The sequence below is a fragment of the Podarcis tiliguerta genome (assembly GCF_965153285.1).
Source record: "Podarcis tiliguerta genome assembly, chromosome: 17".
Classification (NCBI taxonomy): domain Eukaryota; kingdom Metazoa; phylum Chordata; class Lepidosauria; order Squamata; family Lacertidae; genus Podarcis; species Podarcis tiliguerta.
Window position 1 is genome coordinate 36,562,298 of NC_139550.1, and position 16,992 is coordinate 36,579,289.

The following is a 16,992-nucleotide window of genomic DNA, read 5'->3' on the forward strand; positions in this document are numbered from 1 at the left end:
ACAGAAGAGAAACCTTTTCCAATAGTTCTTTCACTTACAAATCCTAGGGGCATATTTTGTACATGAATAGGGTAGGCCTGTGACCTGGATTCAAGAACCAAAGCATTTACCATCTCAAAAGAATGGTCAGACTGCCCAGGTAATGTAATCAGTAAAGCATTATCAGAAATCTTGGCAGACAGGGGAGAGCCTCACTCTCAAATTTCTGTTGTGTAGACCACCTCCTGTGATGTACACATGATGTCTTGAGGGTGGTCTTTGGCTAAGGGGTTAGGCAATGTCTTTAAAGGTTCCTGCACACTTTTGCTCTGGGTTGCTCACCTCCTTGCAAGAAGGTGGGGGGACTCTGTTGCAAACAGAAGAAATAAAAGATCTGCCTTGCTTTCTATGGATCTCGCCTCCATCCATTCATCTCTGACCCATGATGGACTTAGGGGACTCAGTCCCTTGGGGAATTGGGCAGCAAAAGCCACCCCCCCCCCCATTTTTCCTGCAACAATAGCTATGCGACTTTTGAACATTTATTCATTGGAATTTTTTTTTACTGCCTTTTTGCTAAGGCACCCAAGACACTTTACCATTGTAAAGCACTATATAAAGCGTCGAGAGGCGGAGACCTCTCATGCCAGCATTGGCGCCCGCCCTGCCGCCTTCCCTCAAGGCGCCCAGGTAGCGGCAGCCTCAGGTGAGGTGGGGGAGCAGCTGCCCCGGGACTCCCGCTCTCAGGCCTCGCGCGGTTGATGGTCCCGTCAGGAGCAGGCGGTGTTACGGGCGCCGCTCCGTGGAGCTGGCGCGGGTCGTCTCCGCTGCCGCCTCTGCCCCGGGGCGCTGGGCGGAGCCGGCGGGAGGAGCCGCCGCCGCCGAGCTCCAGTAGCAGGAAGATCCTTCTGGAGGCCGGATCCGGGTGAGGCGGCGCAGGAGCGGCGGGATTCGGAGGCCTCTCGGAGCCGCTTTTCCAGGCCGGCGCCTCAGGGCGAGAATCGAGGGGCGCCATGAGGAGGAGATCGCTGGGCGGGGGAGTTGAGTATGTGGGCCGCCGGACTTTGCCATGAGAGACGAGGGGGCTGCCTTGGGGTTTGGGGGCGGGCGGAAGGGACGGGGGTGCGCGAGGGGTTGTCGGTGGATGGTCGAGCGAGAGCAACGCGGGGAGCCGTCTTCCCTCACGACGAGGGCCCGGCGTCCTTTCCAGGGTCGCGGCGGCAGGCAGAAGTGCAACAGGTCTCGCTTCCCTGCAGCATCTTCTGCGTGGCGACTGGCGGGCGGGAAGGAGGCTTCAGGAGCTGCGCCGCTGCCGCCCGTGCAGCTGTTCAAGGCTCGGGGCCCGCCTGTCACCTGAGGGGAGGGAGGAATTTTTTTTTTTTTTTTTAGAGTAACGTGGGGAGGGGTGAAGAACAAGTTGGGGGGTTGAGCTCCGCTGCCCCAAAGATCCAGCTTGGAGGGAAATCCGAGCAGCTTTAAATTCTCTCTGTGTGTGTATCAGATTCCCTTCCAGTGTCGAGCGATGAGTGGATCATTGGCTCCCCAGCCCCGAAGCTGTAGGGAGAGAGGTGATCCAGAGCAGGTTAAAAGGAAAAGAGCCCCGGGGTCAAACAAGGAGCTCATGGCAATTGTGGCAGGGCAGGCCCCACCACCATATCCTGGGCTCAGGAAAGATCTCAAGGTCAATTCAACTCCCTAGAATTCAGGGGGTTGTTATTAACTACAGTACTGTGCAATTTCTTTGAGGTGATTACCCATTTTTTGCCCCTGTGGCTTTTGAGGACAAATGATGATGTGGAGCAGAGAGGAACAGGATTAGCCAAGATCCCGTGACCAGAGAGATCATAGTGGAGTAGGAACTTGAACCCAAGGCCAATGCTGCTAATATACAGTGGAAGCCACTTCAAGCCTGGTCTGCAGACAGGCAGCAGAGTGAGAGGGTGATAGAGAATTCGGAGGTTCTGCAATGCATTGTACCACTTCACTCACTAGGCCAGAAGCCACATTCTTTCCCCAAAACTCTCCAATGTAAACAAGCAAGTGAACAGAAACCACCTAAAAAACATAGCAGAATGGGAGGAGAGTTCTAGCCCAGGTCTCCCTCACAGTCTACTGTGCACCTGTTTTTTGTTTAATGTGAGAGAGCATTCAAAACATTGCTCCTGCCAAAAAGGGTATAATCCATCCTACCACCTCGTTTTGCTGTAGACCAGGCCTCACTGCTGTCCAGTGAGTGGTTTGACAACATTTCTGGGACATTCCTCAGTCACTGCATCTCAGTTGTAAAACATCTTTGCCATGGTGACTTGCTGAAGTCCTCTTTGTGTGTTGGATTTTTAAACAGGACAAAGACATGTTTAAAACAGAACACAGTTGTTTGCACAGCTAGCCATAAAGATTCCTGCTGTGTTTACTTTGAGATTGGACAGTGTCCAGTAGTTACAACTGATTAAAAAATGTAGGTGCAAAACTCCTATCTTGAAGTCTTGTAGTATAATGCCTACTTTGAAGGAGCTGCACTGGTTACAGATAAGTTGTCAGGTGCAATTCTTGGGCTTATGTTGACCTTCAATCCAAACCCACTGATATTTGACTAAGTCCCATGGAACCCAGGGAGACTAGCTAGGGTCTTGGGTATCTGGAGACTGGATGTGTCTGGATACATCCAAACCTGCCTTACAGGTTTAAGAGGAAGTCCTATTGGACATACTATTGTACTTTTTCGGGTTTCTTCTTTTTGGATGAGCTAGCATGCCTGTAACTTTATTGTCCAATAATTGCACAACTTCAGTTGTACTCACAGGAAAGTTTACGTTACTGAAGTTACTGATCATAGTTGGGTTTTGAAAACATTTGTTGAGGGAGTTTTGGGGCAACATTCTTTCTTGCCCACCTTCTTAAGCTGGAGGCCAACTCATCTGACATGGAGATGCACTTGTTAGACAGACTGGCCCTTCATTCACCACCATTCGGTATCCCCTCCTCAGCCCTAATTGAGTTGCACATTGAGTTGCACATTTATTGCCCACAATAATTAAGTATCCAAGAAGAGCGTCATCAGAATTTTGCTCTTGAGAGAACTGAGCAATAAGATTCTTGGGAACCACTAGGAAATGGGTTGGAGCTTGTGGGGAAATGTCACAGAAGGCAAGGCACTTATTGTCCTCGAAGATAATCTTCCCTGGGATCTCTTTGTGGGTGAACTTCCCAAAGATAGTGTTTCTGCCTGGCTGCACCACATGTGCTTTGCTGATCTTGTCAGCCATCGCTCTCCCCACCGCCTCTCCTGCTCACTTTTTGTATGTTTGACTGAGGGGTATTGCAAATGTTGGCTTAGTAGCTCTGAGCTGGAGAGAAAGAATTCAAAACTCATTTCTGTCATTCTACCTTTAGGGGTGCAACAAATGCTTCTGATGCTAATACAAGTCCAATGATAAACTCCCCCCCCCCCCCCCCAGTTCGGAGCTGGGGTAGAAGGCAAGGATGAGACACTTCATCCTGTTGTAACATAAACAAAGGACAGAGTCTGGGACTAGAATAGGCAGGGGTTTCACCCTGAATTTTTGTCTAGCTCCCAGGTCACTCAGAAAGCAGTGAGATGCTAGGTGCCTCTGAGGTCAGGGAAAGCCAGGTCTGTTTGTCAGTCATACGCCATTGAGGAATTGGCAGGTATAATTGTGGTCCGTTTATGGTTGGCAACAACATGATTGAGGGTTGTGATGTTCCAGAAATGGAATTCCCCTGATTGGTCTAAATACTTAGGAGGTTAATGAAAACTATTCATTTTTAGAAGAGTATTTGGATTGGTTTAGCACAGGGTTGGGAGACTTAGCATCCTCCAGATGTTGGACGCCAGCTCCATCATCCTTACAGCAGCCAGCATGGCCAGCAGGTATAGTGGTTTTTGTGTCAGACTATGACCTGGGAGACCAGGGTTCCAATCTCCACTTGGCTATGAAGCTCACTGGATGACCTTGGGCCAAACATTGCCTCTCAACCTAACCTACCTCACAGGGTTGTTGGGATTAACTGAGGGGGAGAACCTCTTTGTGATATAAAGACAATAAAGCAATAATAATGGGAATTGTAGTCCAACTACACCTGGAGGGTACAGGTTCCCCTTTCCTATGGGTTGATGGGGTTTTTATGCAGTCTGATGTTGATATATTTTATTTATTCATTTCATAAAATTTATACATATATACCACTTGATTGTAAGAAAAAGCCTCAGAACAGTTTTAAGTAATTGAGGGTTTTGTTTTTTTACAGATTCATTAATTAGTACATAAATTATTCTTAATGGTTTGCCACCACAGGGGCCTGCATTGACTGTTTTGGCAGAATAAATCTATTTCAAATAAAATTAAAATTGGGTTTGACTGTGGCTCCCTGCTGAGAGGGCAAACCAGGGTTTGTTGCTGTGTAAATGTATGAAATGGCCCATAGTCTGGAAATAGTACAGGATTGTTATCTTGGTTGTCTCGTTGGGTGCTGTGAAAGTAGTACTTTAATATTTGTTTGACATTTTTGTGTTTATGTTTTTTTGAGTAGTGCAGACTACAGAATGGGCTGTTTGCGTTTTAAAAATTCTTTGGGCTGATTCAGATTACCATTTCTGATCTTTGTAGTTTGAAGGGTGCATGTGACTAACCCATCTCAGAATCCCTCACCTGCCCTGGCACTTCAGGAGCCTAGTAGCATTGGATTGTCGCTGGTTCCGGACACCCTCAAGGGGCCATGAGACTAGCAGGTGAGTTTTAGCTTGAAAGAAGCATTGAAAGATTTAGCTTGAAAGAAACATTTAGATTTGGTTAAGACACAGAATTGCAGCACTTAGCCAGTGATATCAGATATGCCTTTTGGAGCCCTTAAGCTCCTGGGACAACAAGGGAAAGATGTAGTAGCAAGGACTGCATTATGGCGGCAGTTAGGTTCAATCATTCAGGGGTTTGCTGGTGTTGTTGCAGATCTGACTTTGTCTGTCTTAACCATCTCAGGTCCCCTTCGTGTTGTTGTGATCGTCTTGACAGCAGGACTGACCTGGATCCTTGTCAGCGTCTTGTTGGGTACCCAGAGTGGCTTCTCCCGCCTGCAGCAGTTCCTCAGGAGTAAGAACCAGAACAGCTAGGAGTGGGGATGGGGGCTATGGTGGTGAAGGGTTGGAGCACTGGGTCATGGCAGAACAGTTGCCTTTGCAGCTGCCACTGCCTTACCTGTGCCTGTTTCTCCATGCTTCACTCCCAGCCATGTTGCTGGGTTCAGGAAAAGGAGAAAGTGGACAACTATGGTTGTTAAACCTGGAGCAGGGATTGGATCTGTGGCCCTCCAGATGTTGTTGGACTCTGATCATCTGATCATCCCTGGCCATTGGCTATGCTGGTTGAGGCTAATAGAAGTTGGAGTCCAACAGTCTCTGGAGAGCCACAGGTTCTTCATACCTGATCTAGTGGTGGCTGTGTGGAACTGGCAGCAGAATAACTGGAAGGCTAGGGTGATTTTTAGATTAGCATTGCATAGGTCTAGTAAGAGCTATTAGCCATGAGATCCAAGTGGACCTTTTCAGACAGTGTAACTCCAAATACCAGCTGCTAGGGACGGACAAGGGGAGAAGGCCCCTGCCTTCATTCATTTCATGCTTGTCATCTGCTCCATGAGGGCTGCATGGTTCCACTGTGCTATGGCATATTGTATCTGTGAGTGTTTCAGTGTCTTGGGCTAGCCCTACATGGCCCTAAAAAAAGAAGTGAGATTAGAGACCTTTATGGAGCCCAGTCGCAGGTCACTAAAGTCTCTGTGCCTATAACATGTGACTTTAGAAGAGTAATTAGGCTTAAAACAGAAGCTCCCTCATGGCAAAATCTTCTGACATTTACTGAGTGCAATTTATTTTCTGCTGATGTTTTCACACTTACTTCCTCAGACATGAGATGTTACTCTAATGAATAATTCCAAGAGTACTAATTATGTACCTTCTGCAGAATTTGCACTTACTGTTCCAATGCAGTTTATTTATTCCCCCCTTTCCCTGCCTTGCTAATTTTTGTAACCCAAGGGAGTTGAGGGCCATGTACATTGGCTTTAACACTTTTCCCCCATCAATGTCCCTGTAAAGGAGGTTAGGCCAGCCTTGTATTTAAGCACTTGTTTGTTAGCCATAGCATGTAGGCTGGTAGAAGATGGACAGGGTGCACCATCATGCCTCTGAACCTAGCATGAGATCCAAGCAGGCTGCTGAGATGGGGGGCAACTGTCTCCTTCATGCCTAGTGTAGAAATGCTGGAGAATATACAGAGCTTAATAATATAGATATAGATATAGATAGATATAGATATAGATATAGATATAGATATAGATATAGATATAGATATATCCCAGCCATCTGGCTGGGTTTCCTCAGCCACTCTGGGTGGCTCGCAACAGAATTAAAAGCATAATAAAACATCAAACATTAAATACTTTCCTAAACAGGGCTGCCTTCAGATGTCTTCTAAAAGTCAGGTAGTTGTTTATTTCCTTGACATCTGATGGGAGGGCGTTCCACAGGGCGGGCGCCACTACCGAGAAGGCCCTCTGACTGGTTCCCTGTAACCTCACTTCTCGCAGGGAGGGAAACGTCAGAAGGCCCTTGGAGCTGGACCCCTCAATTCCTCCACTGCAAACCCCCAGCAGGCTACTAAGAAATTTTGGATGCTTATAACTTTTTGTGAGCTTGTTTACAAGTTTGGGTTGGATCAGACAGAAAGTGATGGACTTAGGGTCACTGAGTGAGCTTTGTGACAATGTAGGGGAAAGATGGGGAACCTGTAGCCCTCCAGATGTTGTTGGACTCCACCTCACATCAGCCTGAGCCAGCATGGTCAGTAGCCAAGCCTGATAGGAGTTGTAGTCCAACACCTGGAGAGCCACAGGTGCCTAATCCCTGAAACATAGATTTGGACTCTGAAGACCCATGTTGAAGTGGATAGTGTCAAACTTGATCACATTTATTTATTTATTTATTTATTCATTCATTCATTCATTCATTCATTTGATTTATATACCGCCCTTTATCACAGCTTATGTGGAAATGCAGGAGCCATCCCATATGGTGTTTTTTTAACTGACATAATTAAATTTTACTAGTCAGAGTAGGAGTGGGAAACCTGTGGCCCTACTGTTGCTGGACTACAACTCCCATCATCAGCCTGGGGCTGATGGGAGTTGTAATCCAGCATTGTCTGGAGGACCACAGGTGCCCCATCCCTGAGCTAAAGTGTGATCTACATTTTTTTCTGGCACCTGAGATTTCACTCCTGTTAAATGTCTAGACCCTACATCTGAATCCTCATTTGCCTAGTTCTTATAGTGCTTTAGAGATGTTACACATTTATTTCTTCAGTGATGGAATATATGTATGCTCAGGTAGCCTTTGGCACCCTTGGTTGCTTGGCTGGGAAGTTCTAATCTACTTTTCACCATAAAGAAGCTGATTTTTCCCCTGCAAAGCATTACACTGTTATTTTAATGATGAAATGGAGACTTGTAAAAAGTGATTTTGCAAACTGGATAGCTCAACCTAGTGATACAAGCCACATAATTTCCAAGTTTGCAAGAAGAGTGTTTCTTTTCTTGCTTTTTGAGTACCGCCTCCAAGCCTTAGAATTTTATATATATCTCCTGACCTAGTATGGCATTGTGATGATGGGTGGGATAAAATACTTTAAATAAATAAACCGAAGAGGATTTAAATCAGTTCTTTGGCACCTGTCCTGTTGGGGTGTTTTGAGGAGTAAAAGAATTTTAATCTTGACATATTGCTGCTACATCCTTGAAGTGATGAGGCAAAGCACAAGATCTGGAGTGGATCTTGCTAATACAGCTGTTTCTTTGCTTCCTTGCAGGTCCTGAGAATCCTCCTACATCAGGTAGATGGCTTTGGCTACATTCTTATGGGGTCTACACTAACACACACCTGGTTTGCAAACCCATCGTTCACTCTGACTTTGTTGGAAGCAACACAGGTTTTGGAGCTTGGGCACTCTTAAACTGTGTTGAACTGTTCTGCCACTTAATGGAGAGACTTTTTAAACTTCCCATAGTGCAACTGAGATAAACCAGAGAGATCCTGCTTGTTTCACAGTGCTGATAGTCACTTTGGATCAAGGAGAAGGCAAAGGGAAAGAGCAAGGAAATCCTCGGGGGGAAATGGGGAGATTTATCTCATCATAGCCCATCATACAGCATCACCAGCTGAGGGGCATACAGTTTGTCATGTAGCACCAACCACCAAGCAGTGGTGGGAGACCAAACAAAATGCACACAGAAATTAAGGGGGTGGCAGAAAGAAGTCTTCATTGGCTGTCTAGGACAGTTCTGTGCTGTATTGCGGTTCTCAGTAGCTGTCTGATAGAGTGGGGTTCAGTTTGGGGTGGCTTTGTGGTATAGCTTAAGATAAAGTGGAATCATTAATTTCCCTTAGCAGCGGATGTGCTTTAGTGACTCCCTGCCACTCCACTGTGGTAGGAAATGAGTTTGTGGTGACCAGTTCAGGAGGGATTATGTTGTACTGTGAACTCCAACTCCCATCATCCCTGGTCGTTGGCTATACTGGCTGGGGTTGATGGGCATTGGACTCCAACAGCATCTAGAGCAAAGTTTTCCAAACTTTTGATGTTGGTGGCACATTTATTACATGCATCATTTCACGACACAGTAATTCAGTTTTACTAGCAAACCAGAGGTTAAACTAACCCCTTTCCAGCCCTGGGAGAAGCACAAGGAGCATTTGTGCGACGCGCTGACACACTAACTTGTCATGACACACAGTTTGGAAAGCTCTGATCTAGAGGGTTTGCCCATCCCTGCTTGTTAGGGTAAGTGGGAAATGAGGGTTCCACATCTCTTTTTCTTCTGCATCTCCTCTGGCTCTTTATGTGTGTTTTGCCATCCCTAGAAAATACTGGTTTACCTCAATGTCCTCGGGTTATTCGCCAAGAATTGGCCAGCATGCTTGATGAGATCAGAGTGGTCACGGCAGAGAAAGCAGGCAGCAACAGTAGACGCCGCAGTGAGTTCAGATGAGCTGAGAGAGTGGAAGTAGAGGATAGTACAGTGGAGCATGTGAAGGCCTGTTCAAAGCAATACTTATTCCCAGCTTTCTGCTTTTGGTCATGCTGGCTGGGGAACTGATGGGAGCTGGAGTCCCAAAGGAACACCCAGAAAGCCTCATTCCTACTTTAAGAGCAGGTTCTGGCCTGCCCTAGCTGTCAGAAGAAGAAGTGTTATCATAGTTCAGTCATAGAGCACGTGCTTTCCATGTAACTTTCTGCCGTCTTTGGGTTTAAAACAATGTTTGCTTTGATGTCAGGAAAATCCACAACCCGGCCTCTTGGAGAGCTGTTGCCGGTTCCATGCAAAAGTCTCCTTCAGATCCTGGCAACAGCTTTCCTTCAGCTGGTCAAAAAGTGGCTATCAGTGGAAGGGAGATGCCCAGACATGGGGTGTCTTCCTCAAGACAGGCAGGGTTAATTGATGCAGCTTTGAAGCCTGAGGCAGGTAGAGAAGGCTCCACCCTGGTTCCTTCCCTGCCTTGCCCAAGTTCAGATTAGTTACACTTGCCTCTCTTGGCCTTTTTTTTTTTGCCTGGTCCACTCTTAAGCCTTTTATCTTTCTTGTCTAGTTTTACCTTAAAACTTACTTGCCTTGTTGTACAGCATTCCTTATCCTAATAGAAAAAAGCCCATTGCCTCTGTTATTCCCCCTCTGCTATCCCTTCTTTTTTCCTCCTTGCTAGAATTAGGGGGGGGGGGGGGAGAAGGATGGTCACTCTTGCAGTGAGAAAAGCAAAAGAAAGCACAAGTCAGCCTACCTGGGGAGGAGTGAGACAAAAAGCATCACTTAGCCCTGTGGCATTGGCAGCCATCACAGAATCTCCTGCAAAGCATTCCCAGAGAGGATTGCCCCAGGAATTCCATTATTATAATGTATAAGGTGGGCAGGATCTTTTAGGTGACGTTCACTGTTGTATCTTGGGGCTGGATGACTAATCACTGTTGTGCCTCTCCTCACCACCGGCAGTTAAGAGCAATGCAGCAGTTGGGCAATGCAGCAGGGTGGGGTTGGGGAACCTGTGGCCCTCCAGTTGTTGCTGGATTCCCATCCTTGACCATTGACTCTGTTGGCTGGGGCTGATGGGAATTGGAGTCCACAGATTGCTCAGCTCTTGACAGGGCAAGAAAGCATCCTGTTTGGCACAAAAGGGTACTTGTAACGATGGGGCTTTAGGATTTCTCCTTTGCTGTCTGCTTAGAACCTAGGCCTAAGAAGTACAAGTGTGGCCTTCCTCGGGCCTGCCCAGACAACTCGTTCGCCTTCCGGATCATGAGCGGTGCAGCTAATGTCATTGGGCCCAAGATCTGCCTTGAGGATAAAATGTGAGTCATTGCCACTGAGGAGGACTGTGGCTCTCAAAGCCTTCCTGTAACCTACCTGACTGGAGGTGGTGATGCTCATGGGCTGCATCTACTTGCTCAGGTGCAATCCCCTATGGGTGGCTATTGGAGTGGGGGAAGAAACTAGGGGAAAGCCTTACCAACCAGATGTGACCCCACTCTAGCCTCACTTAGATCTCTTGATGGGACATTTTCTGACCAGCCCTGATCTTCCTTTCAGGCTAATGAGCAGCGTGAAGAACAATGTAGGCCGGGGCCTGAACGTTGCACTGGTGAATGGTAAGGTGGGCTTTTGAGAGGGTGGTGGCCATGAGTGATGTTGTTGTAGGGCAACATAAAAACTAGTCACCAACACTGTCCTGTTCTGCTCTGCTTTGCAGGAGTGAATGGAGAACTGATTGATGCAAAGTTCTTTGACATGTGGGCAGGAGGTGAGTGTGCTGTGTTGGTAGGAGTTTGGTACTCAAGATGGGGCAAAAAGAAGGGGAGATACAGGGATTATTTGAGAAATCTTAAGGATGTGTTCCAATATGGTTATGGGGGCACAAGCAGCCTTTGGATTTGGAGGAAGGCAAAATAATTTTAATAATAATAATAAAAAATTTTATTCATTTTAAAACATATTAATTGTCATACATTCCACAAAATTTCACCTCTTATACAATCTGCATTTCTTAAATTCATATTGCCTTTAATTATCATAACTAACGTCATCCTTTTCGTTCAATAATGCAATAATTCAAATTATTCCCCTTACAAAACTTCCTGCAAACCTATAAAAGTAATCTGATCATCACAATTACTTTTCAAATAGTCTGTAAATTTACGCCAATCTTCTGTGAATGTCTGGTCCCGCTGGTTTCGAATTCTTCCCGTTAGTTTATCTAGTTCTGCATAGTCTATCAATTTTAGGAGGAAGGCAAAATAATTTCAAGGAAGGTTGCCATGTTGACTAACATGCACTGGATTACAGAAGATAGAGGCTGCCTAAGAAGAGGCTGTAGCATAGGGTTGCTGTCACTCTATACTGCTTTTTCACCAGGCCAAGAGCTCTGGGCAGGAGGCGGAACAACAGTGGATGGATTTGCAGGCTAGGTCTGTGTGAACAGGGGCGCCTGAGGCTGTGCAAATAGCTTGTGGTGCTGGTGCATACTGGACCTGAAAGGAGACCAGAATGTGCTTTGACACCCAGCACAACTCCGGATGCTTGATGGGGGGAATGGGCCCTGGGTCAAGCAGAAGACCCAGTACAAATGCATGTGCTGAAGGTTCCTCAAAGGTCAAGACACTGTAAATGCATCAAGAGGGCACATCCAGATTGCAACATATTGATGATGTGGAGGGCATCCCTTGCAAAGGAACAGACTTTAGGGGTCATGGCCATAAAATAATTGCTTTGCACATTGATCACGCTTGCATATTTTCTGTGTTGATACTTACACCCTTTTTTGCACAATGTATTCCTAATTTGTCTCTGCTAGTACTGGGGAAGGGCTAGAGGTTAAGCAGATTGCTGAAACCTCACACCTAACCCCTGAGAATTGTGTCCAGCCACCCTTCTATCATCTAATAATTCAACAGGCATTTCCCACCTGCACTTTGGAGCAAATCTGCCCCAACCACTTTGGGGTTTTTAAAGTTAAGTTTTTCATAACGCTGAATCCAACACCCTATGCCACCAACTCTGCAGAATTGTAGCTTTTATGCAAACCTTTGGTCTATGACACTTGGGAGGAACAGTTGTTCTGAGATCTTCTTCCATTCTCCCCCTCTCTCCCTACCCTTCCAGATGTGAACGAGTTGTTAAAATTTATCCGGCCACTGCATGAGGGGACGCTGGTGTTTGTGGCCTCGTACGATGATCCTGCCACAAAGTGAGTGTTAACGGGGACAGCCAGCACAGGTTATGCTCAACTCATGTAGTAAAAATGTCCTCAGCCTGAAAGAAAGCTACCTAACTTATATAAAACTAATGCAAAGCGGGTGTTGGGGAGGCTGGGGAATCCCCCTCTTAACAGGTACTCAAGTAAAATTGGGAGTGTATTGAGAAAAGACTGCCGTTCGTTGCATCTGTTTTTCGATGCCTAGCATTTGAGACTCTGAGATCCAAAGTTGGTCTCCTTCAGATGACTGAGAGGGTGGACTATCCTGTATCTAGCATGGGGGCCACTGAGGGCTTATTCAGACCTGCATGCCCATGGCTTGATTGCTTATCCTTTGGTTACTCAGCCTTTGTGTCCTGAACCGCTGGCCCAAAGGAGGGATCATGGGAGTGGTTGAGTGCAGGTATCCTGAAGAAGGATGTCAAAAACACCAGAGTGCTTTATTAAAGAAAGGAGTAGACTTATTGCCTGCCAGGTCTCCTAGCCGTTACATGTTCAAGACAGACACAGCAGCAGGGAGATGGCTTGTCTGCACCCAAGCAAATGTGCACACATTCTTTATATACAAAGCAGCACATCACTTTGTGTAGAATTTCCCATCACTTCAGCAGCCCTGATGAAGGCGTAGCTTGGCAAATATCCAAGTCTTACAGATAGCTCCCCTTTCGGGGCTAAACCCACAGATAACGATAGCATCAAAGCAAGCCAATTAGCTTATATCAAAGCAAGTGAATATAAACAGTGCTTTTTTCTATAAAAACAGGTTCAGGAATGCTGCCCTGTCCCTCCTGCTTCTGCACCAGTGGAAGAGGGAGGGCTGCTGTGTGAACGGGCAGAGATAATACGCAAGGAAGAAGCCTCCCTGTGTGGCTGCTCTGCAAGCTGCCCTGTCCCTCCTGCTTCCGTGCACAAGCAGGAGGGGCAGGGCAACTCTATGGAGGGGGAATAGCAGATGAGCAGAGAAGATTTTTCCCTGTGTGTCTGCTCTGCAAGCTACCCTGTCCCTTCTGCTTCCTTGTGCAAGCCGGAGAGACAGTGCGGCTTGCAGAGCTAAGGCGGGGAGGCTTCTTCCTGCGCATCAGCTGTTAGCCTGGGAGGCTGAAGAGCCTCATTAAAGCCCTGGTGCACCTCTGGCTCATGAGAAGACCCTCTCCATTGCCCATAAAGGATGTCCTCTTTGCGCTCCAGGGAGAATCTTCTTGTGAGACAGAGGTGTGGCAAGAGGTGCCGGAACAATTTTTATTTATACCCCGCCCATTTGACTGGGTTGCCCCAGCCACTCTAGCCATATAAAAAACGTAACAAAACATTAAACAATAAAAAGTCACTATACAGGGCTGCCTTCAGATGTCTTCTAAAGGTTTTTAAGTTACTTCTCTCCTTGGCTCGGGAGTTGCATAATTCCATATCGTCCAACATATGTTACTTTGTCGACCACTTCACCTACCCAAATGACAGCATAGGTGACAAATACCCAAGTCTTACAGATAGTTCCCCTTTCTGAGCTCAGATCCCAGCACCCCAAGCCCGCAGAGAAGGATAACATCAAAGCAAGCCAATTGTTGTTGTTGTTTAGTCGTGTCCGACTCTTCGTGACCCCATGGACCAGAGCACGCCAGGCACTCCTGTCTTCCACTGCCTCCCGCAGTTTGGTCAGACTCATGTTTGTAGATACGAGAAAACACTGTCCAACCATCTCGTCCTCTGTCGTCCCCTTCTCCCTGTGCCCTCCATCTTTCCCAACATCAGGGTCTCTTCCAGGGAGTCTTCTCTTCTTATGAGGTGGCCAAAGTATTGGAGCCTCAGCTTCACGATCTGTCCTTCCAGTGAGCACTCAAGGCTGATTTCCTTAAGAATGGATGCGTTTGATCTTCTTGCAGTCCATGGGACTCTCAAGAGTCTCCTCCAGCACCAAAATTCAAAAGCATCAATTCTTCGGCGATCAGCCTTCTTTATGGTCCAGCTCTCACTTCCATACATCATTACCGGGGACACCATGGCTTTAACTATACGGACCTTTGTTGGGTAATGAGATAAGTGTTTGAAATATGAAAACATGAAATATGAAAGTTCCATCTGATTGGTAATGACTCCTCCACACAGGCAATGTGTGATGCTTGATGCTGCAATTTTCAAACGATGGGCATGCATGTATGAATAAGCTTATAAGAGAGAGGGTTTGAAAATTAAGATATTGTGACTTTATATTATGCTTTAGGACAGAGATGGGGAAGCAGGGGCCCTCCAGGTGTTGTTGGACTCCTAACTCCCAGCAGTCCCAGCCAGCATGGCCAGTCGTTGGGCATGATGGTAGTTGTAGACAAGAAACATGGTTGGGGCACTGGTTCCCCATCGTTGGATATTGGATCAAAGGGAGATTCCCAGACTTGGTGCAGGACAGGGCTTTTTCACCAGAAGGAATAACTTGTGTTTAAGTACAACTTCTCACACCACTACAGCACTTGGATGGGAGAAGAAATTCCAGTTGAAAGTCTTGCTCTGTACAGTAGTTTCTTGGCACCACACTGAACTTTTTCCAGAAAGAAGTATGCTTTACTGTGTTGATGGGACCAGAGGAGTGAATAGTAGAGGTTTGTTTACTCACATTTTCTGTTCCCTCTAGGATGAATGAGGAGACCCGTAAAATCTTCTCAGAACTGGGCAGCAAGGTTGCCAAAGACCTAGCTTTTCGAGATAGCTGGGTTTTTGTAGGAGCCAAAGGGGTGCAGAACAAAAGTCCTTTTGAACAGGTACTGAACCATTTTTCCTTTTCGCAGATATCACCTTGAAATGTCTGTATTTCAGAGAAATCCTGAAATCACTAGCTCACACATGAGGGAAACTGGAGCACTCCAGATATTGTCGGTCTCCAACTTCCATTGATTCTGACTTATTGGCCATGGTGGCTGGGCTGATGGGAGGTGGAGCCCAACAATATATGGAGGGCTGGAGGTTCTCTACCTCTGCCTTAGATAAAACCTGGGAGGAGAAGCAGAGGAGTGTGAAATATCCATGTAAACCCTGATTTTGTTATTTTCATAGCACGTCAAGAACAAAAAGAGCTCCAACAAGTATGAGGGTTGGCCTGAAGCACTTGAGATGGAGGGCTGCATTCCACAGCGAACTGCTGAGGTCTAGCGATGACCTGTTTCCTTGAAGCCTGCGGTGTCTTTTTGTGGTGGGGGAAAGGTCCTTGCTTGTCCACCTGTTGTTGTCTTCCCATATGGTGGCAGCTATCCATTCTCCTTCTCTCCAGCAGCCTCTGCCTCAACTAGGCAATCACGTTTTCCTTTCCAAAAGGCACGTCTGGCCCAAACCCTGGGAAAGGAAGTGAGGTATATGTGAGGCCACCCCCCCCCCAACTCTCCCCTAGTGCCTTATTTTTCTCTTGGTTGGAAGAGCTCATCCTACTTCCCCTTTGCCTGTTGCTCTGAATGTGATGAGCAGATTGGTGCCCTCTGCTCAGAACCTGTGCTCAGAGGAAGCAAGTGTATTTATGTGACAGTCTTTCTTTTTCCACAGTGATCTGCACACATGGTGGGGAACCTGTGGCCCTTTGGGTGTTGCTGGACTCCAGCTCCCATCAGCCCCAGTCTGCCCTGCCTGTGGTTATTGGGTGATAGGAGTTGTAGTCCCAACTACATTGGGAGGCCCACAGGTTCTTCACTCCTGCGTTAAAGGGACCACTACTTTTCTATAATAGTTTATGTCGTTTAAGTTAGTTCTTCCACTACTACAGACACTAATATATAGGAGGAAGGGGATTAAGGACAATCCTTTTTTTGGTTTTGGTGAATCTCTTGAAAAATGTCAAGTTGCTGTTTCCTGAAAGACAATGTTGGTACTTAAACTGTGATGGGAATTGGAGATGGATCACTGTTCATGCATTGTTGTGGAAAGGAATCAAAGCTGAGTTACTTTTTTTTCAGAACACTTGTTGATAAACGGTATCTCCAATAAACAATGTGCACAGCAGCTGTTGGTTAATTGTTGTTCTTTCAAGAGCAGAACCAGTGCTGTTCCCTTGGGATCCGCAATTAGTGGCCAAGAGAGCGATTGCACTCTTGTAAACTCTTCCATTCCTGCTTGAGGTAGAGTCTGCAACCAGCATTTTGGCCTTCCTCTGCAGATAATGCCTAATCTGCCCTTGGGGAGTGGGATCCTAATTTCTTTCCTGTTGCAGTAGGAGGACCCAGCTCACACATTCTTGGAAGGAAAGGATGCTACCTATGTCTGAACCTGGGCTACTGCAGCTCTTTTAATAGCTGGGGTAGGGAGCCTTCGGGACTGAAGACAAATGCTTCCCTTGGGACTCTTCCCAGCCCTACCCCCTCCTAGTCTTGTTTTGTGCTCTTCTTGAGTGTTTTTGTCTAGCCTGGCTAGAATGTGTCCTTGGCTCTGATAAAGCCTCTTGCTTCCCTGGATGGAGGGAAAACAAAGAAGAGTGTGAGTAGAAACTAGCCTAGTGTACAAAGGTAAAACTTTACATTCTTTGCTCTGCTCACCTTTGCCTCTGGCTTTGCACACAACTGAGTTGCCTAGAGCTGAATACAGCTGGTAAGGTTCTCTAGCCCTTTTCCAGGATTTGGGCTTGCTATCTTCTCCCTCACCTGTTCCCCTGCTTTCTCCCCAGCATGTACCCTGTCCAAGGTTTTTCATCACCGCAGGCATAATGTAAGACTGTGCACAGAGTTATGGTG

At 46.7% G+C, this 16,992-nt stretch overlaps 1 protein-coding gene across 7 annotated transcripts; it reads left to right on the plus strand.

Annotated features, from left to right (window-relative positions):
* The first annotated feature begins 688 nt into the window (after nt 1-688).
* On the plus strand, nt 689-16,267 carry FAM3A (FAM3 metabolism regulating signaling molecule A). 7 transcript variants are annotated; one of them, XM_083420658.1, is made up of 11 exons: nt 754-1,024; nt 4,608-4,729; nt 4,977-5,087; nt 7,860-7,883; nt 8,912-9,025; nt 10,268-10,391; nt 10,630-10,688; nt 10,790-10,840; nt 12,199-12,283; nt 14,916-15,042; nt 15,335-16,267. In XM_083420658.1, exons 2-11 carry the CDS (start codon nt 4,717-4,719, stop codon nt 15,428-15,430), a joined length of 804 nt encoding a protein of 267 aa, XP_083276784.1. In that variant the 5' UTR covers nt 754-1,024; nt 4,608-4,716; the 3' UTR covers nt 15,431-16,267. The 7 variants fall into 7 exon arrangements, with proteins under 7 accessions (XP_083276789.1, XP_083276784.1, XP_083276787.1 ...); XM_083420660.1 differs by having other exon boundaries at nt 886-904; XM_083420659.1 differs by lacking the exon at nt 754-1,024 and adding an exon at nt 1,118-1,218.
* Nucleotides 16,268-16,992: the final 725 nt, after the last annotated feature.

Excerpts from the sequence above, each read along its gene's own strand:
- FAM3A (XM_083420658.1), top strand. Across the intron at positions 10,392-10,629 it reads ATCTGCCTTGAGGATAAAAT|GCTAATGAGCAGCGTGAAGA; the intron begins GTGAGTCATTGC and ends TCTTCCTTTCAG. Across the intron at positions 10,841-12,198 it reads CTTTGACATGTGGGCAGGAG|ATGTGAACGAGTTGTTAAAA; the intron begins GTGAGTGTGCTG and ends CTACCCTTCCAG.